The sequence below is a fragment of the Pantherophis guttatus genome, chromosome 2, assembly GCF_059756535.1.
Source record: "Pantherophis guttatus breed Tessera chromosome 2, ASM5975653v1, whole genome shotgun sequence".
Classification (NCBI taxonomy): domain Eukaryota; kingdom Metazoa; phylum Chordata; class Lepidosauria; order Squamata; family Colubridae; genus Pantherophis; species Pantherophis guttatus.
The window spans coordinates 279,982,294-280,007,244 of record NC_142064.1 but is presented as its reverse complement, the minus strand read 5'-3'; the positions used below and the strand labels follow the sequence as shown (position 1 = coordinate 280,007,244).

Genomic DNA, 24,951 nt, shown 5'->3' with positions numbered 1-24,951 from the left:
GAAAGATGAGAAGAATAATAGTAATACAGCCTTACTAAATAGTTTGACAGTGTTGTGGGAAATAGTTGTTTAGCAGTGATGTCATGGGGGGGGGGGAACTGTCCTTGTGTCTAGTTGTTCTGGTGTGCAGTGCCCTATAGCAACTTTTTGAGGTTGAAACAATTTATGTCCAGGATGTGAGGGGTCTGTAGATATTTTCACAGCCCTCTTTTTAACTCGTGCAGTATCCAGGTCCTCAATGGAAGTCAGGTTGGTAGCAATTGTTTTTTCTGCAGTTCTAATTTTCCGTTGAAGTCTGTGTCGGACTTGTTTGGTTGCAGAGCCAAGCCAAACTTCTTCATCCTTGCCAAAATAGGTCCCCCCCCCCATTCCAACTGTTATCTTGGCAAGATAGACCAGACTAGGAAGCCAATGCCATGGAGTTCACTACTATTATAGTAAAGCTATAGAAACTCGGGCTTCCTCTCCTCCCTCCCGTTATCTGCAGCTGGGGCTTCCAGGAGAAAAGCACCTCAGCTGGTCCTTTTGGTCCTCCCAGGGATGCAAGCAGCGGCTTCAATCCTTTCGAAAAATGCCGGAGACAAACTTGGAACAGAGAAAAATGGCTTCCTTTGTCTGGAGCCTGCGGGGAAGAGGGCGGATCTGGCCAAGGCTCCCCCTCAGAAAAAATGGCCCTTTGGAGCATCTTGAGAACCTTCAGAAAAGAACCATTGGAAGGGGCGGGGCTAAGAGTTCCTGCATCTCTGAGCCGCTGGAGGCTCAGCGGGCTGAGATGGTCAGCCAGTTCCAGGCCATGATGCAGTCCTATTGGAACAAGGTTCCTTGCCATCAGCGGCACTTCCCTCCAGCCTTCGCCCAAAGCCCTGCACCAGGAGGCTGAAGCAGACCCCAAGTCAGAATTTTTGCCCCCCTCCCACACAAAAAGACCCCAAAGGGGGAGACTCTACAGCAACACAAACGTTCATTGCACGTATCTAGCCCAGGGGGTGTAGTTTGGGGACCCCTGATTTAGTGCAATATAAAAAAATGCAAATAATTTTTTTGCAGACCACCAAAATTTTCTCACGAACCACTAGTTGGTGACCACTGAACTAGATGAAAGGTCCCTTTAAGGTCCCTTCCAACTTTATGGAAATTCTGTATTATTTTGTAAGCTAATTATCCTCTTATAGTAAAATGATGTTACCGGTAGTGCTGAGGGATTCTGCCCCAAAGTCATTTTTCAGGAAAGGATTCTCCAGCTGGAAGATCCTAACTTTTCTTTTTTAGGAAGAGTGCCCATATATGTATTTTGGTATAAGGAGTGGTGTGGTGGCCTAGAGGTGGAGCTCTCGCCTCACAATCAGGAGGCTGTGAGTTTCATTCTTGGTAGAGGCAGATATTTCTCTGTCTGGGCACAGTGAGGATATATCTGTGGAACAAAACTCCACATTGGCGACAGGAAGGGCATCTGGCCATTAAACACTCTGCTAGCTCCATTCAGTTGCCCAGGCTCACTCTGCAAGGGATTATGGGGTCATTAAAAGATGATGTGTATTTTGGTATAAACATGCTGTGGTAGTACTGTAACTAAAGACTTAGTATATTAAGTAAAGAAATAAATAATGCTTAAAAATGTCAAGGCAAATAGTTTAGGTTGCCAGCAAAGCCATTAATATGGTTATAAGTAATACCCTGTTTCCCTGAAAATAAGACATCCCCTGATAATAAGCTCAATTGGGTTTTTCAGCGCATTCATTAAAATAAGTCTCCCCCCGAAAATATTTAAACGCAGAGCTGGAAATCAGGTAAGACGGCATGAGGAGCCCCATCTTGCTCCATGCGCCCCAAAATAATAAGACCTCCCCCAAAATTAGGCCAAGCGCTTATTTCTGGGTTCAAAAAGTGAAGCTCTTTCCACAATCTGTGCATTTATATGGCTTCTCCTCTGTGTGGATCCTTTTATGAGAAATGAGATCACTGTCTCTATTGAATCTCTTTCCGCAAACCATACATAGATATGGTTTCATTCCTGTATGGATACTTTCATGGGAACGAAGGGAATTACTCCGGTTGAAATACTTTCCACATTCCTTGCACTTATATGGTTTCTCCCCTGTATGAATCCTTTGATGAGAAGTAAGTACTGCAAATGAAGCTTTTTCCACACTCCGTGCATTGGTATGGCTTCTCTCTGTGGATCCTTGCATGGGAAGTAAGACCACGTCTCATTGTAAAGCACTTTCCACACTCCATGCATTGATACGATTTCTCTCCTGTATGGATCCTTGCATGGGAAGGAAGGTAACTCCTACTTGCAAAGCACTTTCCACATTCCATGCATTGATATGGTTTCTCCCGTGTGTGGATCCTTTCATGGGAAGTAAGACCACACTTCATTGTAAAGCTTTTTCCGCACTCCATGTATTTAAACCCTTTCTCCTTTGTATTGATCCTTTTATGAGTAATGAGATCGCTGCTTGTATCGAATTTCTCTTCACACTGCAAGCATTGGGATGATTTCATCCCTATGTGGATCTTTTCATAAGAAGCACTTTGGCTGAAGCTTTTTCCACATTCTATGCGCTTAAATGTTTCTCTTTTGTGTTATTCCTTTTATGGGGCAGTAAGAGAACCACTTGTGGCAAAGCTCTTTCCACAATCTGTGGATTTATATGGTTTCTTTCCTGTGTGGGATTTTTTATGCACAGTAGCATCATTGCTGGTATAGAACCTGTTTCTGCACTCTGTACATTTATGTGACTTCTCCACTCCTTGGATTGTTTTATGGGTGTTAAAAGTACTGTTCTCATCAAAGGTTTTCCCACACTCTGAACATTTATATGATTTTTCTACCTCAATGCTTTGATGTAAATTTAAATCATTATTTCTTCCATGTTCCAAGCATTCAAGCTGCTTTTCTTTAATGTGGATACTGCTATACCTGTAGGTGTTTGACTTATTGCTGAACATTTTTCCAACCTCTATACAGCTTCCTTTTTCTTTGTGAAATTGGGTATGGAAAGTGAGATTTTCTCCATATTGAAAATTAGAGGATTTTTTCTTCCTATTGTTTAATTGGTTTTCCTCAGGCATGTTTGGTTTCCCTTGATTTTGGAATATCCCTTTTCCAGTTTCAGTTCTTTTAAAAGAATTCACACTTGGTTTTTTATGATCCTCAGGGTCCTGCCTGTCAACTGTTCAGAATGAAAAGAAAAAACACAGAAAAAACCATGAGTTGTTTAAGTTCTAAGTCTTATTATTATTACCGGTATCTGTTTGCAACAATGTGAAACCACAGCTGCCTCTTTTTAAGCTGGTGTTGGCTTTCATATATACCACATTCTTCCCAAGAACCTAGAATGTCATGATGTGTATGCATAGTACATATTTGGATCCAAGCAATGCTGCATTATGCAGAATAACAGAATAGGAGAGTAACAGAGTTGGAAGGCACCTTAGAAGTCTTCTAGTCCAACCCCCTGCTGAAGCAGGAAACTCTATACTATTTCAGACAAGTGGTTGTCCAATCCCATCTTAAAATGCAATTCACTGATCAAAGTATTGTCAATGTGCATATTTTTTAAAAGTGCCATCCCTGACTTTTTGGAAAGGCACCCAGTTTACCTTTTATTATTATAATTATTTTGATTTACTGTATTTTGTGTACTATAAGACGCTCTGGACCATAAGATCAGTGTTGAAATCTACTTACCTTCCTTCCCGGTTCGGAAGCGCACATGCAATGCATGTGCGTGTGTCACATGCGCACAACATTACTTCCTGGTAAGTAATGACATGCAGGTGGGCAGAGCATTGCTCCGCCATCACTACTGGATCACTGAACCACCGGCCAAGATTGCTACCGGACCAGGCGATCCGGTCCAATCCGGAAGCCGCTGCACCAAACCTCTTCCCCACCGCTGCAATTCCACAGACAAGAGTAAAGTGCAACTTGCATTCTAACATTCCCTTGGTCCACCAAGTATTAAGATATTCATATTCCACATTTTAACCAATGCCTTATGTTATTCACTAGGACACACTGTCTTAATTGAACAAGTGGATGGACAACTGTTGGGAGAATTCCTCCAGAAGTAATTTGAGATCCTATGAATGTATGATGACTTTATATCAGATTACTGGAAACCTGCTTATGCTTTGAAAAAAAATGGCTAGATCAGAGCTAATAAACTAGCTCTGGAAACGGGATTCAGACCACTTTGGAGGGAGTTGCATATTCTTTGAATAAACCTTGTGGCAGTTGGGAGGTGGAATCTTCCCCCTACCTGACTTGGAAGTAGAACTGTTGTTTCTGCTTCACCACAAAAAGGACACCTTTCCATTGGTACAGTTGCACAGAGAGCCTTCTCTGTGATGGCGCCTACCCTCTGGAACAATCTACCCCCAGAGATACGAGTGATCCCAGACCTCCGGACTTTTCGTCGGACCCTTAAAACCTATTTCTTTCACTTAGCCGGGCTAGCCTGATTTTATATTGGTTTTTAAAATTGATACTGATTTTAATTGGAATGTTTTAAATTATGGGCCAAACTTTATTTAATTATTTTAAAACTATTTTAACTTTTGTGTACAAATGTTTTATTTTTGGCTGTTCACCGCCCTGAGTCCGAAAGGAGAAGGGCGGTATAGAAATTTAAATAATAACTAACTAACTAACTAACTAACTAACTAACTAACTAACTAACTAACTGTTTCATTTTCTGAGAGGAATAAAGGCAGAGGAAACAATTTTAAACATGTTTTAAAAGAGCTGGAGAAAAACCATGTCCAAAGGGCAATGTGCATACAGTATTAGTGTAAAAGAAATTTATGAATAAAAAGTGTTCAGATATTAGATGCTCCCAAGGACTCCAATACATCGAAAGGAACCTTCTTTTAGCTGATTGTATCTTCTGAGATGGGTCTTCCTGGGAGATCCCCTCTAAGACCGGATCTTGAAGGAGATGTGACACATTCTCTGGTGCTTTAGGAGGTTGGGTGGTCACCTCCATGAAAGGCTTATGAATCTGAAACAGCAATCAAGAGAAAAGAGAACATTACTACCCCTTGCCCCAACTCTATAGCCCCACTGGAAAAAGAAACTTACCTGTACTTGGAAACCATCAGACAAGCTAGGATAGAATGATCTATCTAATGAAAACATGATTTTATTAAAATTGTTCTAATTACATTAGAATGGAAATATGTAAGAATTCATTCACATTGATCTCACCTGTTGCTTTCTCTGTAACGTCTGCTCCACGTCACTCTGGAACAAGTCTTCAGTCAGGGTCATTGCCTGGGAGCTGGTCTCTGCTCTACACTTACAGACCCAACCCTCCATCTCTGGGGGCAGAATGCCCAGGGACTGTTGCAGGGCCACCAAGTCCAGCCTCTGAGCTTTCATGCGGTCCTCTTCCCTCAGCCATTGACCATAAAAATGGTGGAGTCGGCTGCATACTTATTTATTTATTTTATTTTATTTTATTTTGAATTTGTATACCGCCCTTCTCCCTGAGGACTCAGGGCGGTGAACAGCCAAGTAAAAACATCAAGTACAAATATTAAAATACAGTTAAAAATATATATATAAATTTGGCCCTGTTAATTAAAAACAATAAACAAAACACTTAAAAACACTTAAAAAATTAGGCCAGCCCGGCTTGCTGGAAAAGGAAGGTTTTAAGGGCATGGTTCTCAACTTTCCCTCAACTTTCTTATAGTTGAGTCCCTCAACTTTCTTATAACATAGCTCCCTGAAAGGGCAACAGTGGACAAAGCAGTGGGTGGCTGCTTCTTCCAGAATGTTCTGCCTGGTTCTTGCTGCTTGTCCAAACAAATCCAAAGGCTCTTCTGAATCTACAAAACCACTTTCACTGATGGGAGCAGAATGGGAAGGAGAGCCCCCTTCAGTTCTCTTCAAGGATGAGTAATTTCTCCCCTCCATGACTGGATTCTATGGGAAGTATCTTCAGTTTCCAGGCTAAGAATGAAAATGAGCAGAAACCTATAATCCAAAACACTGACAAGAACTTCCTTTCATTATTCAATATGTTTGCAAACTACATTCCTAAATCCACAAGTTGACTCTGGGTGGTTTGCAAGACTCAATAACAAAAACAGCAGATCCCAATATTAGTGAAAGATAGTTGCAAAGGGGTGGCAAAATTCTTAGTCATTAGACTATGCCACTTCCACCACAGGTACACATCAGAATCGGAATAGAATAGAACTCAATTTTTCACTCAGAAAGGGCGCGCCTTGCAGAAGTAGGCGACCTCCGCACGGTGTAAAAGTGAAGCAGATGAATGGAAGCGCAGTAGCTGGAATCTTGAGAGGGTTTAAGTTAGCCTAATCACAGTGGATCAAAGAAGCGCTCCCGGGATCAAGAAGAGCCCCGGAAGGAGGTGCTTCCCAAACCAGGCTGCTGTGTGGATGGATGGATGGAAGGAAAGAAAATGAATGAATGAATTTATTGATCTCTCGGCCGGACAGCGCTGGAAGAAAAGAGCGTAAGGGAGCATTCGTAAAACGATGTTCCGCGTTCGTTTCCAAGGTTCGATCCGGCTTTTGGAGAGAATGCCGGTGCTGGAAACCGCGCCCTCGGCGTGAGAAACACCACTTCCTGTTCTCCCCTGCAAACACCGGGCAAGATGCTTCCCGGAGCAAAAGCTATTCTCTGCGAAACCCTGTTATTTGTATAGAGTGCGCCCCCTATCGGATCCTGAGTGACGTTGGACGGGAAATGAGGTGGGAGCCCAGGAAGGCTAGAGATTGACAAAGAGAATCAGAATAGAGCTGGAAGGGACCTTGGAGGTCTTCTAGTCCAGCCCCCTGCTCAAGCAGGAGATCCTATAGTACCATTTCAGACAAGTGACTGTCCAGTCTCTTCATAAAAACCTCCAGTGATGGAGACCCTCAAGGTCTGAAGGAAAACTGTTAATTGTCCTCACTGTTAGGAAGTTTTTCCTCAATTCCAGGTTGCTTCTCTCCTTGATAGATGGCATGGGTGGCTCTTCTCTCCACGTGGGGCTCCAAAACACCATCCCCAGTATACCATCATCCCCTGCCCTCCCTCTACTCCCTTGTCAACTCAGGTCTGGAAACCACATGGAAATCCTTAAACTCCTCACCCTTAAAACCCAAATGAAGGCCATATTTTCCCATATTTCCCATATTTTCATTTCTAATACTGAGTTTTCAATTGAAAACAATTGAGCAGGAGATGAACTCCAAAACTTTGTTGGAATGATAGCTGAATTATTAGGAGACCAACTATGGAAAAACAGGTTTCGCTCCTTTTCAAGAGATTCTACTGTCCTCGCTGAGGATTAAAAAATTTATATGTGCACTTTTTCCACATTGCATTTTCCTCAATATCATTTCTCCGAACCTTTCCTGCCCACACAGCATTGAGTCATAAACCATGGTTTAAAATATTCAACAATTTATTGGAAAATGGTCATAAGTCACTTTTTTCAGTGTCATTGTAACTTTGAATAGTCACTAAATGTAAGTTGAGGACTACCTGTAAATCTTGATTCTCATGACAATACTAAGCCACAATGGAATTTACTAATATGTGGTTTTATGTCCTATCTAAGAACACATGCAATAATGCCTTGCTCAGTAAATCATGCTTACGGGAACTCTGGGCACAGGGAGAAATTCTGAAGAATGTTCACCAAAATCAAGATTTAGAGTTCAGGGTAGAATAACAGAGTTGGAAGGGACTTTGAAGATCTTCTAGTCTAATTCCTGCTCAAGCAGGAAACCCTATACCCGTGATGGCAAATCTATGGCATGCGTGCCACAGGTGGCACTAGGAGGCATTTCTGTGGGCACGCGAGCCGCCGCCCTAGATCAGCTCCACCACGCATGTGTGCACGCCTCCCACCAGCCAGCTGATTTTGGGGTCTCTGCCGCACATGCGGGAGACGTGTGCGCATGCCCATAACCCTCCTAGGAATCTCCACCTGGCCCGTTTTGGATGCCAGGTAAGTACAGGGCTCACACGGAGGCTCTGGGTAGGTGAAAAGCGGGCCTACTGGAAGTCTGGAAATGGATAGTTTCCAGCCTCCGGAGGCCTGCTAGGCCCAAAATTGGGTGCGGGGGGGGGGTCGCACACACATGTGCAGGGGGTGGGGGAGCACGGGGAGGCCTCACGTGCCTGCGCAAGGGGGTGAGGCAGCGCAGGGCGGATTGCGTATGCATAGGCGTGCGGGGGGGCATTGTATTATGGGTGTGGGCACACACGCTTTTGGCACCCAAGGAAAAAAAAGGTTAGCCATCCCTGCCCTATACCATCTCAGACAAATGGTTAACCTCTCTTCTTGAAAACCTCCAGTGTTGGAGCACCCACAACTTCTGGTGGCAAGTTGTTCCACTAATTAATTGTTCTATCAGATAATGTCTCCTTATTTCTAAGGAGCTTCTCTCCTTGATGTTTCCATCAATTACAACTTCTACTGCCCTCAGGTTGAACCCCTTTTCTTTATGGAGAGGGTTAGGGCAGTTGAGAAACTGGATGTTGGCCAAGAGCCAGTCTCTGGTCTTGCCTAAAGAGAACCCCTGATGTTGCAGGACTCTGAAACTTCCCACTTCAACTGCTATTGAGACATTTGAAATATTCAGGAAGGGGAATGTTTGAAGGGGCGGAGCTAAATTACTCCCCACTTGTGGGGAACATCTAATGTAGAAAAGCAATGCTGTACGTCTAGTAAAACAATCCAGTAATCCCATGTGACTCTCCGCAGGAGGACTTTCCAGCTTTTGTATTGAAGATATTAAGAAACACTTTTATCCCCTGATCTGAGGGGATAAAAGATGGTGGCAGGGGCATCTAGCATGTGAAGCTATGGAAGAGTAAAATGGGAGATCCTGAAAGGGGAAAAATACTGAAAGAAACCATGTTGCTAAATGATAAAATTACCAAATAACCAAGTTTTACAACAATAAAATTACCTCAGGAAACAGAAGTGTGAAGAAACTGAGATGGCAATTTCCACTCAGTGAGCAAAGTCGAATTGATTTAATAAGGGAGAGAAAACAGTTAGCTAAATATAGGAGCAGTTTAATAAAGGAATTTGAGGAGAAACATCCATTATAGGAGGAGGAATTAAATACAGAATTAAAAATGATCTTAATAAAGTATGAAATTAAGACAAGATTAAACCTAAGGAACTTTTTTAGAATCCTAGACCATCTACACAAAATGAATTCATGATTTTCTTTGAAATGACCACAAATTGGTGCATGGCAAATTTGATTTCCTTTGCCGAGAACTGAATTTATACCTTTCTTAGTTTCCAGAAAGTTTACTTTGCAAGCAAAACAATATGGATACCTCTGAAAGCAAGACAGAATCAGTGTAAATTCTCAATGGAAGACCAAAGAAGCCACTGTATTGAATGAAGACCAGAGATTGATGACAATCATAGCATTTGTTATGAAGTGCTTTGCTGTAGGAACGAATTTCTTTGTTCTTTTCTCAATCTCCTTCATTGGATCCTCGGACCCTAACATTTTCTGAGGCTATTGTTTTTTTGCATGTCACTTCTTTTTTCAGAGATTTTATACCTCAATCAGGTCCTCCACCCTGCTGCCCTTTTTTAATTATTTCTTGACGTTTTCAAACATTTTATTCATTTTCAGAGAGAGGTTCAAGACTTACCACTCCTACACTTTTGACTAGGCCCTTGTGCTCAATTTCCTCAATCTCAAAAATATCTGGGCTTTCCACACCTACAGTCCTCCTCCTCTTCCCTTCTTTTCATTATATCCTTCACTCTTTGCATTCCAAGTAGGAGTTTCATTCCCACCATGTATTAGATTATATTCACCTCCATGCTTTGAAATGTCATGTTCTTCCTATTCACTGCATACTTTGTACATTTGTAGAGACCCTGAAATTGATCATATAACTTTATCCCCATATTTGCATTCGTATCTCCCCATCTGTCATATCCTTACCTGCCCTAATATTTACTTGCCAGGTTATTTTGGGGGGTTGCCCTCTCCCCCCCCCTTCATTTAAAACCTCCTCAGGTCAGGCTTTCACAGCACCTTTCAAATATTCATCCTAATTCTTGGGAGATGTAACATATCCTACCCGCCTCCCACCGTCCTGTCCGCTCACACAGGGCTGCCCTCCTCAGGGTACCGTCGGCCGGCGACGTCCAGGGATAGAGCGTTCTCTGTAGGCACTCCTGTCCTCTGGAATGAGTTACCCACCAAGCTTCGGATGGCGCCTGATCTCTGCTCCTTCTGTTGGGACTTAAAGACTTGGCTGTTTCAACAAATGGGTTGACCCTGATCCTTGGGTTTTATTATTTTATTGTTGTTTTAATTTTAATTATGTTACCTTTTATTATTGTATGTTTTAACCTGTGTTCGCCGCCCTGAGTCCTTAGGGAGAAGGGTGGCATATAAATTTTTGGAAATAAATAAATAAATAAAATATCATTAACCAATAAACAAGAATATTTGTAGCTCTGGGCTGAAATGCGGGATCTTTGGTGCTCTCCGAGCTTGGTTGTTTTCTTGCAAATGGTTCATTACCCAACTAGGTAACATCATCAGTGCTAGGGAACCATCTGCAAGAAAACAACCAAACTCGGAATGCACCAAGGTAGCATATTGCCTGCATCTCACAACTGAAGAGTCCAAACTATACTGTACATTTATCAACTTGGTTACCTCAGTCACCTAAGTAATAGTAGATGAGGTCAATAACTTCCCACTATGTAGCCTGCTGTTTGTATCCATTATTATTTCTCTTTCTTGATCCATATCCTTCAAACTAAAGTAACAGTCTTACCTGAAGCTCTTTCCACCCTGTATGCATTTCTTAATGATGTGGATCCCTTTTTGGTAAGCTAATCATTTTGAGTATAGCTTTTTATATACTTATAGGACTCCCTCCTATGGGAATTCTTTAGGAGACTTAAGAGTACTGGAGAAAATACTTATGAAATCCCTAACATCTCATTATGAAACTTTATTATAAGAATTATAAGGCCCTCAATCTTTTACTTTACAAATTCTGAGTGTACAGTATCATTGATACCCAAAGAAAACGGTTGATGGAACTTGTCCTTTCTCAAAATGGATGGCAAACACAGATAGGACCAAATTCAAAGAAAAAAAATTAATCATGAAACAGGATGGTTATATCATTCACCGAAACATTTTCTGGCTCACCACAATATTTACCATCAATATCTAGCTGAAATTACATTTTTCTGGAAAACAAGAACGATACATCAGATTGTGCTATATCCATATTTTTTTTTAAAAAAATAGACCATTTTCCTGAGAAAATGTGGAAACCAAAGACATTCTTGGAAATAAAGATAATTCTGTACTCCAGATCTTATTTTTTTCAGAAGAAGATTGTGGAATGGGATGGACAATGAGGACTGAAGAAAATTGAAAGTGATATGATGCAAGCAAAAAACAAACAGAGAAAGAAGAATGCAGATTAAATTTTAAACTGATGTGATCACTTGTCAGTAAGGTTTTCCTTGATTCACTGACTTTTTAAAGCCTACAAGCCAAAAGTTGAGATGCAAAGGAATTCCTCCTTCAAATTTCACTTGAAAGCACCCATGGGGTTCCATTTGCCTCAGTTGTTGCAACAGAAAGAATAAGAGCACTGCAGTTCAACAATTTTAATTTTTCCTCGATCAACTCTCACATCCTCCACAGTATTTAAATTATGTACACTATCCAGAGTTCTTTACCAACAAAGTAGTAAAATTTACAAAGGCTTATATGCATTTGAAAAACTTGCCCCACAAGGAAAATTCAGTTTTGTTTTTTTTAAAAGATACTTCCACCTTTCTTTTCCAGAGCTTTGGGAACCTTGAATTAAAAGCAAGTCAGGGACAAAGATAAGCAGGCAGCACAACACTGATTTATTAAAAATGGCTGCTTAAAGCAGGGGTCCCCCAACCCCCCCCCCAGGCCTGGTTTAGAACCAGGCTGCACAAGCGGCAAGTGAGATGTGTGCGGAGCTTCATTCATGCAAGTGGCAAGCGCTTGCACCTCACATGTATAGCTCTACTTGCATGAGTGGTGGGCACTTGTGCTTGAGTGCCAAGCTCCACTTGCACAAATGGGGCTGTGCGTGTGCCTGTTACTCACACGGAACCATCCCCTTCCACCACCACCCGGGCCAAGACGGAAAGTTTGGGGACTACTGCTGTGACAGTATGGAGATATTTTAAAAAAACCACCACTACCCAACAAATCAGCTATAGTATTAACTATAATGATGGGGGATTTTTTGGCCAAAGTTAATTTGAGGTCACTAGTTAGGTACCCAATTAAAAACACAAATAGGTGTACTGGAAGGAATTTTCTGCCACGTTTGGAGCAAAGGAATCTTGGCCTACCATGCTGAACCCTTCTTGGCTACAGATTGGCCAGATAAAAATTGATCCTTGATTATTTACATCTCTTTCCACTGAATTCATGGAATCTCTTAAAAATGAAGTATTATGCGATCACTGGAAATTTCCCCATCTTTCAGTCTATATTACAATTTAATACGATTCTTCCCTATCTACTCTCTACAATTTAATATGATTCTCCCCTATCTACATTCCCTGATGTGATGCAAGACTTTTGCTAGGGCTGAAGGTTGTTTTGAGATATGGGACTATTTGCATCGCTTCTCACTTCCCTTGAATTGCTTGATGCAATTTTAACCTGGGATACTTCTGTGCATAAAACATGCAGTTGTCCTCTGCTGAAATTCAACCTTTTAAGACTATCAGTGAAATTCATCTCAAACACTAAGCACTTTTACAAGGCTTAGTTCATTTCGTATTTTGAGGCAAGCAGAAAAAACTGCAGGAGGTATTGGAAACATCAAACATAGATCAGGGGTGTCAAAGTGGATTTCTCCAAGGGCCGGATCAGCATTGTAGTTCTCTGCGGGCTGGGGTGGGTGGGTGGGGACCAAGATGGGACAGATGCCACCTGCAGCACCCTGCCGTCCAAAACGGGGCACAGGTGACACGCACGGCCCCGTGCCTCATTTTCAGCCTGGACGGCCTCCTGCAGCACTTTGATGGCCAAAACGGGGCACGGGGGAGCTGCATGTGCCCCAAGCCCCGTTTTGGCTGCCAGAGGCACCATGGACCACTCCTCTGTCATTTCCAGGCCAGCCCCGTGGGCCAAATTTAATTACCCTGCAGGCTGGATCTGGCCCACGGGCCTTAAGTTTGACACCCCTGATCTAGATGGTAATCATGGCCGTGTGATCTAAACCTTGGGGGTTTTTTTATGCGATTCCTGTTTAGCACAGGTTAAAAGGGACAGGGATTCAATCACATGGCCATGGCTCTCTTCTTGACTTTTTTAAACCCCTTCTTGTAAACACCCCTGGATAGAAGATGTGAAAAGCAGGATCCCACAACCAACAATATCCTTACTGCATTATCTTCTTACAGGTTGCGCGCCGACTTTAAACTTGTTCCTTGGGAGCACTAGAGAGTTCTTCCCCTGTATGAACTTTCTGATGCAGTTTAAGGTCTGAGCTGTTACTGAATTGTTTTGCACACTCGGAACATTTATATGGTTTCCCTCCCGTGTGGATTTTTTGATGTGATTTCAGGTTCATGCTGTACCTGAACGTCATTCCGCAGTCAGAACATTTATACGGTTTTTCCCCCGTGTGAATTCTTTGATGGGTCTTCAGATTCACATTGTGAGTAAAACACTTCCCACACTCAGAACACTTATAGGGTTTCTCTCCCATGTGGATTTTCTGATGCGACTTCAGGTTCATGCTGTGACTGAAACTCTTCCCGCATTCGGAACATTTGTACGGTTTCTCCCCAGTGTGGATTTTTTGATGCGATTTCAGATTCATGCTGTAGCTGAAAGTCATTCCGCATTCAGAACATTTATATGGTTTCTCCCCAGTGTGAATTCGCTGATGTGATTTCAGGTTCATGTTGTACCGGAAATTCTTCCCACACTCAGAACATTTGTATGGCTTCTCACCTGTGTGCATCTTTTGATGTGACTTAAGGTTTGTGAAGTTCTTTCCGCACTCTAAGCATTTATAGGTTTTATCTCCTGAATGTGCTCTCTGCGGTTTAGGAAGGCTTACCCGCTCACTTAAGCCACCTCCAAACTCAAGGGATTTCGGTGGTTTTTCTCTACTATGGCTTGTATTTTTCATTTCTTCGGTACAATCTTCTAATTTTGGAATTTGAGAGAAGTCAGCCTCTTCAAAAGGGACAGCTTTCTCTCCCCATTTCTGTTTTTCTTCAGACTTCAGTTTGTCCTGTTTACTGCTTTTTCCGTCATCTGAATAAATCAATAAAAAGAATGTAATCAGAGAAAACTTTACCCTCAATCCTGGAAGAGCTCTTAGATTCAAAGAAGAGATGGTGCTTGGACAATACCTTCAACCAAAGTGATACTTAACCACATTATGACTGAGTTTTATGTTTGTGCATGCAGTATGGTTTGTAAACCATGATTTATGCCTTCACAGCTTATAACTGGCTTATTCTTTAAACCATCACAAAATAAATGCAAAGTGACTTGGCACAAACACTGAGACAATAGAACATACAAACCAAAAGTTAGCTTGTTTAGTTTGGGTATAATGTGCTTTGTGAATCCAGCTGATTATAATTTATTCAACAAACATAGCTAAGCAAACCATCGGTTAGGGCAATGTGTGAACCCATGACTGAATGCTTACCTGCTGGTCTTTCTTCTTCTTGCGAATCCTTGACAGATGAATCCTCAGTTACTTCCTGCCATGACGTGAATTTAGTTTGGGGCACTGAAACAAAGTACCAAGAAAAGAAAGCAACAACAACAGCATAAATTACTTCAGGAGCATTTTATGGTATCAAACCATTATGGCTTTAAATTTGGCCCATTGCTTAATTAAAGTTAAAACACGAATGGCAAGTATTTGTAGTTCTTACACACAGAAGAGCAACAAGGTTAGCTAGACAGTTTGAAGGTTCCTATAGAGAACACACAGGCAATCTTGGACAGTTAGTATGAATTAAGCTAGTGTCAGTTTTTATTTATTTCTATTCTGTCTTTATTATTTTTGCAAATAACTCAGGGTGGCAAACATATCCAACATACCTCCCTTTTCCTATTTGGTGTGGGGTTTGGTCTCTGTTTATATTCAGTAGCTTACCTTGCTAGTGTTGATGGGAGTGCTACTGTAAGTAAACAGGGAGAAAGCCTCACCCTCACTATCTCTGATGATGTTACCTAATTGGGTATTGAAAAGTCTACAAGCAATATCCTGACGGAATCAGTAAATCCCTTCACAAATTTCTGTCTATCTCTAACATCCATGTCTGAAACTGTTGATAACCGAAGATATTAAGGGTGATAAAAGAAGATACAGGTAGCCCTCAACTTAATGACCACAATGGAGCCCAAAATTTATGTTGCTAAGTGACAAATTTGTTATGTGAGTTTTGCCCCATTTTACGACTTTTCTTGCCACATTTGTTACGCGAATCTCTGCAGTTGTTAAATTAGTAACACGGTTGTTAAGTGAATCTGATTTTCCTATGGACTTTGCTTGTCAGAAGGTCGCAAAACATGATCACATGACCCCGGGACACCACAAACGTCATAAAAGGCAGTTTGGTCTAGTGGCTAAGTTCTACCAAGTTAGAAACCGGGAATGTGAGTTCTACTCCTACCATAGGCATGAAAGTGGGCTGGATGACCTTGAGCCAGTAATTCTCTCACAGCCCAACTGACCTCACAGGGTGGTTGTTATGGGGAAAGTAGGAGGAGGAAAGAATATTAGGTATGTTTTATTATTTATAAAAATAGTAAAGGCAGAAAATAAATAAATTTAAAAAAATAAAAATAAAAATTAGGCTGAGGTGATTGTTTATGGCATCTCCTCAGTTCTTTTTAGTACAGATAGTCTTCCTCTTACAACTGTTCGATTAGTGACTGTTCAAAGTTACAACGGCACTGAAAAAAGTGACTTTATGACCATTTTTCATACTTACGACCACTGCAGCATCCCCATGGTCACATGATTTACATTTGGATGCTTGACAACTGACTCACATTCTATTCTCACTGCTTTTCATGCTCTGGCATAATGCACATGGATGAGCTACTACTGTTCTCTAAGACTCACCCACAGGGCACCAATTAGCACAATGGATGGCAGTCATTTCTGATTATCGTAACCAAGATGAAAACTTACCCAGAGACGGCACCATCCCATAATTCTCTTCTATTGTGTCCATCTGGTTTGGATCTAATGGAGTCCTTTCCTCCGTAGCCACTTTGTTAACAGGCCCTGAGCCCTAAAAGAAGAAGAAAACATGTTATTCTACAAGCCGATATTTTCTCAGTTGCCTTCAAACTTCTTAACGGAGAGATGACAGGACTAAAATACATCATGCAAAGCCAAAACATTATTCTTTTGTTTAATACAAGGCAAGGCAAGAGGAACAAAGTTGTTCAGTTTCATTCCCAGTTGGAACCTGTGGGTGTTAGAGGTCCATCAGAGCAGGGGTCCCCAAACCCCTGTAGGTGGACCAACATTGGTTGCGGGCATGCCACCAACCATGCCCCGCAAACAAGCAGAGCCCCATCCACGGTATGCAGGCAGCATGCAAAACCATGTCCCCTCTGGTCCATGGAAAAACCTTTCTTCACGGAACCTGTACCTGGTGCCCAAAAGTTTGAAGGCCACTGCATTAGAGATACCTGGGGAAAGGTCTTACTCAGTTAAAATCTGTCGAGATTCTCAGTCATCCAGGTCATGGTTGTCCCAAAGGTGCTTTTTTCAGAAGGCAACTGGACTTTGTTTTTTTCTTTCTTTTCTTTTCTTTTGAAGATGTTTCACTTCTCATCCATTCCATTCCCCACTATCCTGTCAGAGCTGAAGAAGCTTCTTGGATGAGAAGCGAAATTTCTTCAAAAGGAAAAAACAAGAAAGTCCAGTTGCCTTCTGAAAAAAAGCACCTTTGGGTCTTATTCAGTTATTTGTAAATGGTTCGAGCCTGTTGAACCTGATGAAGTGGATAGGGTCCTAAATGCTGTTGGCAAAATCACCTGTCAATTAGATCCCATCCTTCTTGCTGGTGAAAGCTTCCAAGATGGTGACCACCAGGTAGTGATAAAGTCTTCACTGCGGGAGGAGGCGTCTCTGGGACCTTTCAAGGAGGCCCCAGTTCACTCCCTCCTCAAAAAAACATTTCTTGATCCCACTAGTCTGGACAATTTTTGTCCAATCTCCCGCCTTCCCTTTCTAAGGAAGATTATAGAATTCAGAGGGTTCTGAATAAAATGGAGTATCTTGATCCCCTCCAGTGAGGATTCAGGCCTGGTTATGGGACAGAAATAACACTGGTTGCACTTGTCCCAAAGTTGCTTTTTCAAGAGGCAACTGGACTTTCTTGTTTTTCTTTGAAGACATTTCGCTTCTCATCCAAGAAGCTTCTTCAGCTCAGAGCTGGGTGAAATCATGTGCCAACATGGGATGAGGTACCATCAGTGTGCTGATGATATTCAACTTTCCATCTCCATTCCCATGACTCAAGTGACTCTGTGGCTGCCCTCTTGCAGTGCTTGGAGGCTATGGGGGTCTGGATGGGGAACAACAGATTTGTAAAGGACAAAATCCAGTCAAAGGTTTTCGCAGTTTGTTCGGCAAGCTCTGTTTTTTTTAAAAAATTATGGATCATGTATGAAAGGGACAAAGCTTCTGCTGGAAAGGGACAGCCCTGTTTCTGTCATTCTGATGAAAGCCACTCATCCTGCAGACATCTTTACTCCTGTGCTTCAGTGGTGGGTTGCCCCCGGTTCAGACCGGTTCACAAGAACTGGTAGTAAAACCAGCAGGAGGCTCCGCCCACCAACCTGGATGTTGTCAGGAAGCTTCTGCGCATGCGCAGAAGTGCACGTGAGCAAAGCAAGTGCATGCGCGCGGTCCCGCTGCAAACCGGTACTAAGGGTAAGTAGAACCCACCCCTGCTGCGCTTCCCTGCGTAATCCTTGTCTTACCTGATCTGACTGCAGAGAAGCGGTTCCTCTCCCACCATCAATGGCCACTTGATTTTCTGCAGGTAAAACAAAGACAGATTTTACACATTGTATCTTTCACACTGGATCGTGAGAAAAGGCGATTGATTCAATGAAATACCATCCGCTGGTCTTTACCTAGAGAGGTGGCCTTATCAATCAGGATTTTCTCAAATGGTGGCCTTGGATTAGTGGCGGCTGATAAACTGTCCGGGTCAGGAAACTCAGAGGCAGGTCTGGCCAGCATCCCTTGCGCCTGAAACCAGGAAGAAGAATCCATGCAAAGAAAATTACTCATCATTTTTGCAAACGTGGGTTCAATTCTTCACGTTGCCAGGAAATTATAGGCGTTATGGAAGTTTGCTCAAAGAACCAACAGGGATGAAAATGAGGAGTCTTGATTTCAAAATCGCTATGATTTTGTCCTGTCGCCTTTTAAACCAGGGGTGTCAAACTCAATGCCTTCGAGCCAAATGCAGCCCGTAGGGTGCTTAGATCTGGCCCACGGGTCCCTCTGGAAACAATGAAGGACCAGCCCATGGTGCCTCTGCCAGCGAAAACGGAGCTGGGCAGGGCTGTGCGGGGCCTTCCCGAACTCCAGTTTCGCTGGCAGAGGGTTGCAGGAGGCCGTCTCAGCCGAAAATGGAGCTTGCGAGGGCCGCACGCAGCCCTCCCGAGCTTCATTTTTGCTGGCAGATCACTCAGGCTACTATAGGTGCCCCCAACACTGCCCCCCCTCAAGTCAAACACAACCCTGATGTGGCCCTCAATGAAATCGAGTTCGACACTCCTTTTTTAAACCTATTTAACCACGTACTTAATGTCCACATTCTAGTTAGGTTATGTCTTGCAAAAAAAGAAAAAGAAAAGTTATTTCTTCTGCAGGACAATTTTTAGCTTTTTTACTACCTGTTTCCAAATCTTTTGGGATTTGCTTGTTTCCATTAAAACGACTGGTTAATAAAAGAAGTTTTGGGCATGACTTGGTTTGCCCCTTTTTTCAGAGCCGTTGTAACTTTGAACGGTCTCTAAACGAAGTGTGGCAAGTCAAGGACTACCTATAAAAGTAACATGTATGTAGAAATGAATGACTGGAATTAATTAATTAATGCTATAAAATGGCAATGACAGACCACTTCCATTTTTTTACCAATAAAACTACATGGATACGACAGCAAGATCTTCATGGAATAGCATCTAATTGAACTTGGCTGATTTTGAAAAAGGTAAGCAAGGCCAAATCTGGCTAGGACCTAAATGGTCGGCCATTATATAAACCAAACCAATTAACCAACCACCACCAGGGTATCTCAAGGCTAGGGAAGGGAATGTTCTTCTCAATCTTCTTCTTTATCTTTTAACGACCCCATAATTCTCACGAGGTGGAGTCTGGGCAACTGAATGGAGCTAGCAGAATGTTTTACTGGCCGGATGCCCTTCCTGTCACCAATGCGGAGTTTTGTTCAGCAGATATATTCTCAGTGTGCCTAGAGCAGGGGTCAGCAAGCTGCGGCTCTGGAGCCGCATGTGGCTCTTTCACCTCTCTGCTGTGCCTCCCTGTCACTCAAAATATGCGTCACAACCGTCAATGTGTGACACCCATCGGCATGTGATTTATTGAGCTTTTCAACCCCCGATAGGCCAACCATGGATAAATCCAAGAAAATAAAAGTTTCAGAAGAAAACAGAATGTTTAATTCAACTACATATGCTAGTTTTGTGGCCGCTCAAGAAATAGTCAGGCACGGGCAGGGTTTTGTGGCTCCCGGTGTTTTCTTTTCTGTGGGAAACAGGTCCAAATGGCTCTTTGAGTGTTTAAGGTTGCAGACCCCTGGCCTAGAGAGAAATATCAGCCTCTACCTAGGATCAAACTCACAGCTACCCGATTGTGAAGTGAGAGCTTTACCTCTAGGCCACTGCACCACTCGAAAGATCTTCTCTTAATGGTCTAATTTAATATTTCAATAATTTATTTACTATTTCAGTCTTTCAGCAGTCAACTTTGACCCCTCTCTTCACCAATTTCTTTACATGATTCCTGCCAAGACATCGATCCAATTGACAGTTTTCTTAAAACGCTGGGAAACAATGTTCCTCAAGCACATAAAGGTTTATGGTACATGTAGTCCTCAACATACGACCACAACGGAGCCGAAATTTTCTGTTGCTAAGTGAGATGGTTAAGTGAGTTTTGCCCCATTTTACGAACTTTCTCGCCACAGTTGTTAAGTGAATGGCTTCCCTATTGATTGACTTGTCAGAAGGTCACCAAAGGGGACTCATGTGACCCCAGGACACTGCAACCGTTATAAATATGAGTCAGTTGCCAAGCATCTTAATTTTGATCACAATGATCATTGGGATGCTGCAATGGTCATAAGTGTGAAAAACAATCATGTCACTTTTTCCAGTGATGTTGGTCACAACACGAACTGTTGTAAGTTGAGGACTAGCTGTATTTCTGTTCTTGCTGGCAACTGCCAGGACTCTTAAGAGTTTGGGAAGAACTTCCGATAATGATTTCTACAAATTGTACACTTGATAGGTCAGCCTGTGAGGTGATCTAAGCAATCACACTTCATTCAACAAACTGTGGTTAAGCAAACCCAGTTTAATAATGTGCAAATAGAGAGTGTCCATTTGTCCAGTGCTCTGCTACACTGGAATTGGCTATTTCTTTCTTGGGTGAAATTCAGAAAAGGATAGCTTTTCGGATTGCTTTCAAAAATCGAGCCAACAATTTAGGCACCCGATGAAAATACCCTTACCTGCGCTCCCTCTATCTCGCTCAGAAGGAATCCTTCCGCCAAGGCAACGGCCTCCGAGCTGGTCTCCGGCCCACACTCTCGAACCCAGTTCCCCATCTCTGGCGGCAAGATTTTCAGGAACTGCTCCAGAATCACCAGATCCAAGATCTGAGCTTTGGTATGCCTTTTGGGTTTCAGCCATTTGTGACAAAGGTCATGAATTCGGCTCCAGACTTCCCGGGGACCTTCCGCTTCTTGGTAACAAAACTCCCTGAACCGTTTGTGCTGTTCTGACCAGCAAGTGTGCACCCCCCGCAAGATATTCTGCACTTTCTTCCCCCAGAATTCTGCCCCATTTCCAACATCCAGGACATCGAGGCTTCTTCCAGCTTCAAGGCTAGTCAAATCTTGGTCTTCCATCTCCGAAGTCTGCCCCAAACAGGTTAGAAGTTCACGCCGCTGGACGGCCAAGTTTCTTCCGGAGGCTCGGATGGTTGAAACTCTTCAGCCTTAGGACTTGCAAGAAAAGAGAAGAGATAACGTTTATTGTCATTTTTTACTGTGAGCACACTGGTCCACATTAAAAATGAAATTTTGTTGCCTGCACTCGAAAGAAAAAGTATATATCTATTCATGCACATCTGTAACACACGTATACACATGCTATATACCTACCTACCAGAGATGGTATTCAAATCCTGGGCTACCAGTTTGCTATCGGTAGCGCGCAGGCGCGGCGCTTCTACGCAGAGCATTTTTGATGATGTCTGGGTGGGTGGGTGGAGCCTCCCACCACCACCGGTTCACCCAAACTGGTGCGAACCGGTAGAAACCCACCCCTGCTACCTACCTACATGTATGTGTGTGTGTATATATATTAAGTGTTTTTCTATTGAGACACCTGGTCTACCCCAGCATGTGGGAGGGAGCATACTGCATCCCTTTCGCCTTTCAGCTCCAATCCAGGAGCCCTCAACACTTAATCTCTCCCTTGGCTCAAGCTGATAAAGGGAGGAGAACTTGTGGCTCAGAGGTTAATACAACTGCCTAATATGCAGGCAGCACAAGTTCAAATCCAAGTAAGGGTATGGCTAGCTGATGAGAGCTAAATAGTTTTTAATAGATCTATACTAGTCTCCCTTTATTTCTATATCAGCAAAATCTAAATTTGATACACACACACACACATTAATCACTGTCCATTTTGAATATATAGCGGAAAGAGGAAACTTGAGAGAGTTCACAAGCTATATGGAACAAAACTGTGACTGAATCTAGATGTCCACGATACCACGAAGGTAACAAGGGAAACAGGTTGTGAAGAGGATGTGTAGCATCCCAGATAATCCTGCAGACTCGATTCAAGCATCACTTTTATGCCATGTCTTGGATAGAAGGAAGTGACCTACCCATAATCTTTTCTGCCATCCTCACCTCTCTCTTCACCACCTTCCTGTCTCAAGCAAAATTACATTGCTGAGATTAAACGGTATTTCTAAAAATCAGACGGCCAGATTAGTTTCTCCCTGGGGATTTGTAGATTACGATGTTACAGCAGCAGAAAAATGGTCATAAGTCACTTTTTTCAGTGCCGTTGTAATTTTAGTCACTAAATGAACGGTTGTAAGCCAAGGACTACCTATAGCTAGCCAAGTCAGATCTCCCTTCCGCTCCTTTTCTTTTTAATCCATTCCATCCTTCTGAGGTCGGTAAAATGAGGACCAAGATTGTTGGGGGCAATATGCTGACTCTGTAAACTGCTTAGAGAGAGCTGTAAAGCACAGTGAAGCAGTCGATAAGTCTAAGTGCTATTGCTAATGATTTATCACTTGTTGCTTGTATGTACACAGATCATATGTAGTGGAGGCAAATTCTTTGTGTGTCCAATCACACTTGGCCAATTTCATTTTCATTTCATTTTATTGAATTTGTATACCGCCCTACTCCCGCAGGACTCAGGGCGGTGAACAGCCATAGAATAAAACATATAAACACAAAATTTAAAATAGAATAAAACAAATTAAATAATTTGGCTGAACAAATTTTAAAACCCCAATAATTTAAAACCAAATTTAAAATTTCCATTTAAAAAGGGGGGAAAAAAAACTTAGGTCAGGCCAGCTTGATGAAATAAGAACGTCTTGAGCGCGCGACGGAAGGTACGCAGATCCAGGATCCTCCGTATCTCCGGGGGGAGCTCCTTCCAGGACGGGACATAATGTCCTGTCCTATCCCTATTTTTCTATTTCTGTTCTATTTCATTCCCTCCTGGAATGGAAATAAAATATTATCATCATCATCATCATCATCCTATCCCTATTCTTCTATTCTATTTATGCTATCTAGTTTGGAAACTGATAGATGCCACCAACTATTGAAGAATAAGTGGAGAAACCTGGGGGTGCTTTTCAGTCTTTCGCCCATGGGGGGGTGGGCATTAAAAGGAGAATCCTCTCTGGGGCTCCAATCCTCATGGCCCTTTTCCACCTTCAGCTTCCACCCAGAGTTCCAGCCAAATTAACCACAACATCTCTCTGTTTCCCACCCACCTCTGCCTGCAATTTTTGCATCTGCTTTCTTCCCAATGCGCTTTTCACCTTAGCCCTTCCTCTTCCTCCAAAAAGAGGAACAAGGAAATTAAGACATTGCAGGTGGGGGAAAAGACAGGCAGGAAGGATCCTCTTCCCACCCACCCAGCTCAGGCCCAGTTTTGGCTTTTATAGGAATCACACTTCTCTGCCCACGCTTGGTGTGGGTTTTTTTTTTCCCTGAGTGATCCTCAAGAAAGGGATTTAACAAAAACCTTTCAACCCTACAGGCGAAAAAATCCTCAGAAACCCACGCAGATTTTTGCACCGCATAAAAACCTCCCTGTGGATCCCAGCCCTCCTAAATCCGGTGCAATCATCCCACCACATTCTCTCCTTGTAAGGAGGAGGGGGATCGCTTTGGGGAAGGGCGGCGGGATCCTTCCTTGGAAAGGATCCTAGAGATGGATATTCCCATTTTTTTTTAAAAAAGGGAGGATTCCTTCCCCCCCCCCCAAGGCGCCTTCCCCCCACCCCTCGTCTTTTACTCGCGTCCTACTTTCGAAGGGGGAAAGAAATCAGAAATCAAGGAGCTACTTACTCTCCGATGGCTAAGATTGGCCTGCGGCGGGGGTGGGTGGGTTGAGGAATGGGGGAGGGGGGGGACATCGAAAGCAAGGACACGACCCCAGTGGATAGCGTGGCGGGGGAGAGGGGGGGGCGCTGAGACGCGGTGCAAAAGATGGGAAGGGAAAGAGAAGGAAGGGCGTGGGGAAGCGAGGGAGCCAGCCAGCCACGTGGGAAGCTGCGGCAAGGAGCTCTGGGGACAATGGGAGTTGTAGTGCAAGCGTAGGAAGGAGGGAGGGGGGGACGCGATCACTGCACCCCGGTTTTAAATCCTGCAAGGCGGAAAAGAGCCGAGCGTTGCAAAGGGACTCACCGGAACCACGGATCTCCTCGCGGGGTGGGGGGGGGGAAGGGTGGGAGGCAGCGACCGACGCTTCCCTTTGTGCTTCGCTCCCGGCCTCCCTTCCCAGAAAGAGGGAGGAGGAGCCAATCCGGGAGGCGGGGCGAGAAGAGGGAGGCGGGGGCTCGGCCAACGAGAGAAGGCAAAGCTACTTTGGACGGCTGCGCGGACGTGGTTGGTGCCAGGAGGGGAGAGCCTGGGGGCAAACTCCGGACGGCCCACAGAGGGCAGCCCAAGCCAAGCTTTGGAAGGCAAGGGATGAGCTGCCTTGCAACTGCATCTTCCCAGCGGCTCCCAGCCCTAAAACCCGGGCAAGAATGAAATGGGCCGCTTGGCTGCCCCCTGGTGGCCGCCGGGTATTGCACAGGCTTCCTTCACCCCTCTGCATCCAGGCTCCTGGATGGTCCTCGGGTTTATGTATCCCTCGAACAGCAGGGTGATGCTTTCAGATTGTGGTGTGGGAGAAGACTTTTGAGAGTCCCTTGGACTTCAGGGAGATCAGATCGCTCAATCCTAAAGGTGTCCTCCAGAAGGACGGAGAAGAGCAACTAGGATGATTGAAGGCCTGAAGGCCTATGAAGAACATCCCAACGATGCAATTCCGCAAGGGTTCTTCATAGTAAACAATATAAATAATAGTTAAACATAGCAAACAATAGATACAAACTCGATG

General features: G+C 43.4%; 1 protein-coding gene and 1 long non-coding RNA gene across 5 annotated transcripts in view; both read right to left on the bottom strand.

Annotated features, from left to right (window-relative positions):
- Positions 1 to 1,630: 1,630 nt before the first annotated feature.
- On the bottom strand, positions 1,631 to 6,630 carry LOC117668118 (uncharacterized). The gene is made up of 2 exons (XR_015731823.1): positions 5,216 to 6,630; positions 1,631 to 5,009 (listed from the first exon to the last, which is right to left on the bottom strand). It is a non-coding gene; the product is annotated as an uncharacterized LOC117668118 (long non-coding RNA).
- Positions 6,631 to 10,966: 4,336 nt separating this feature from the next.
- Positions 10,967 to 24,951, bottom strand: part of LOC117668107 (zinc finger protein 197-like) — a 19,543-nt gene continuing 5,558 nt past the window's right edge. For 2 of the 4 annotated variants that reach the window (XM_034421799.3, XM_034421798.3), the window contains exons 2-7: positions 20,805 to 21,299; positions 18,175 to 18,292; positions 18,019 to 18,074; positions 16,211 to 16,313; positions 14,711 to 14,794; positions 10,967 to 14,307 (exon numbers count right to left, since the gene is read on the bottom strand). In XM_034421799.3, the coding sequence (XP_034277690.2) occupies positions 13,457 to 14,307; positions 14,711 to 14,794; positions 16,211 to 16,313; positions 18,019 to 18,074; positions 18,175 to 18,292; positions 20,805 to 21,203 (1,611 nt within the window). In that variant the 5' untranslated portion in view covers positions 21,204 to 21,299 and the 3' untranslated portion in view covers positions 10,967 to 13,456. Of the gene's footprint in view, positions 14,308 to 14,710; positions 14,795 to 16,210; positions 16,314 to 18,018; positions 18,075 to 18,174; positions 18,293 to 20,804; positions 21,300 to 23,912; positions 24,387 to 24,951 lie in introns of those variants that run through there. The other 2 variants (XM_034421797.3, XM_034421800.3) reach the window with 2 other exon arrangements.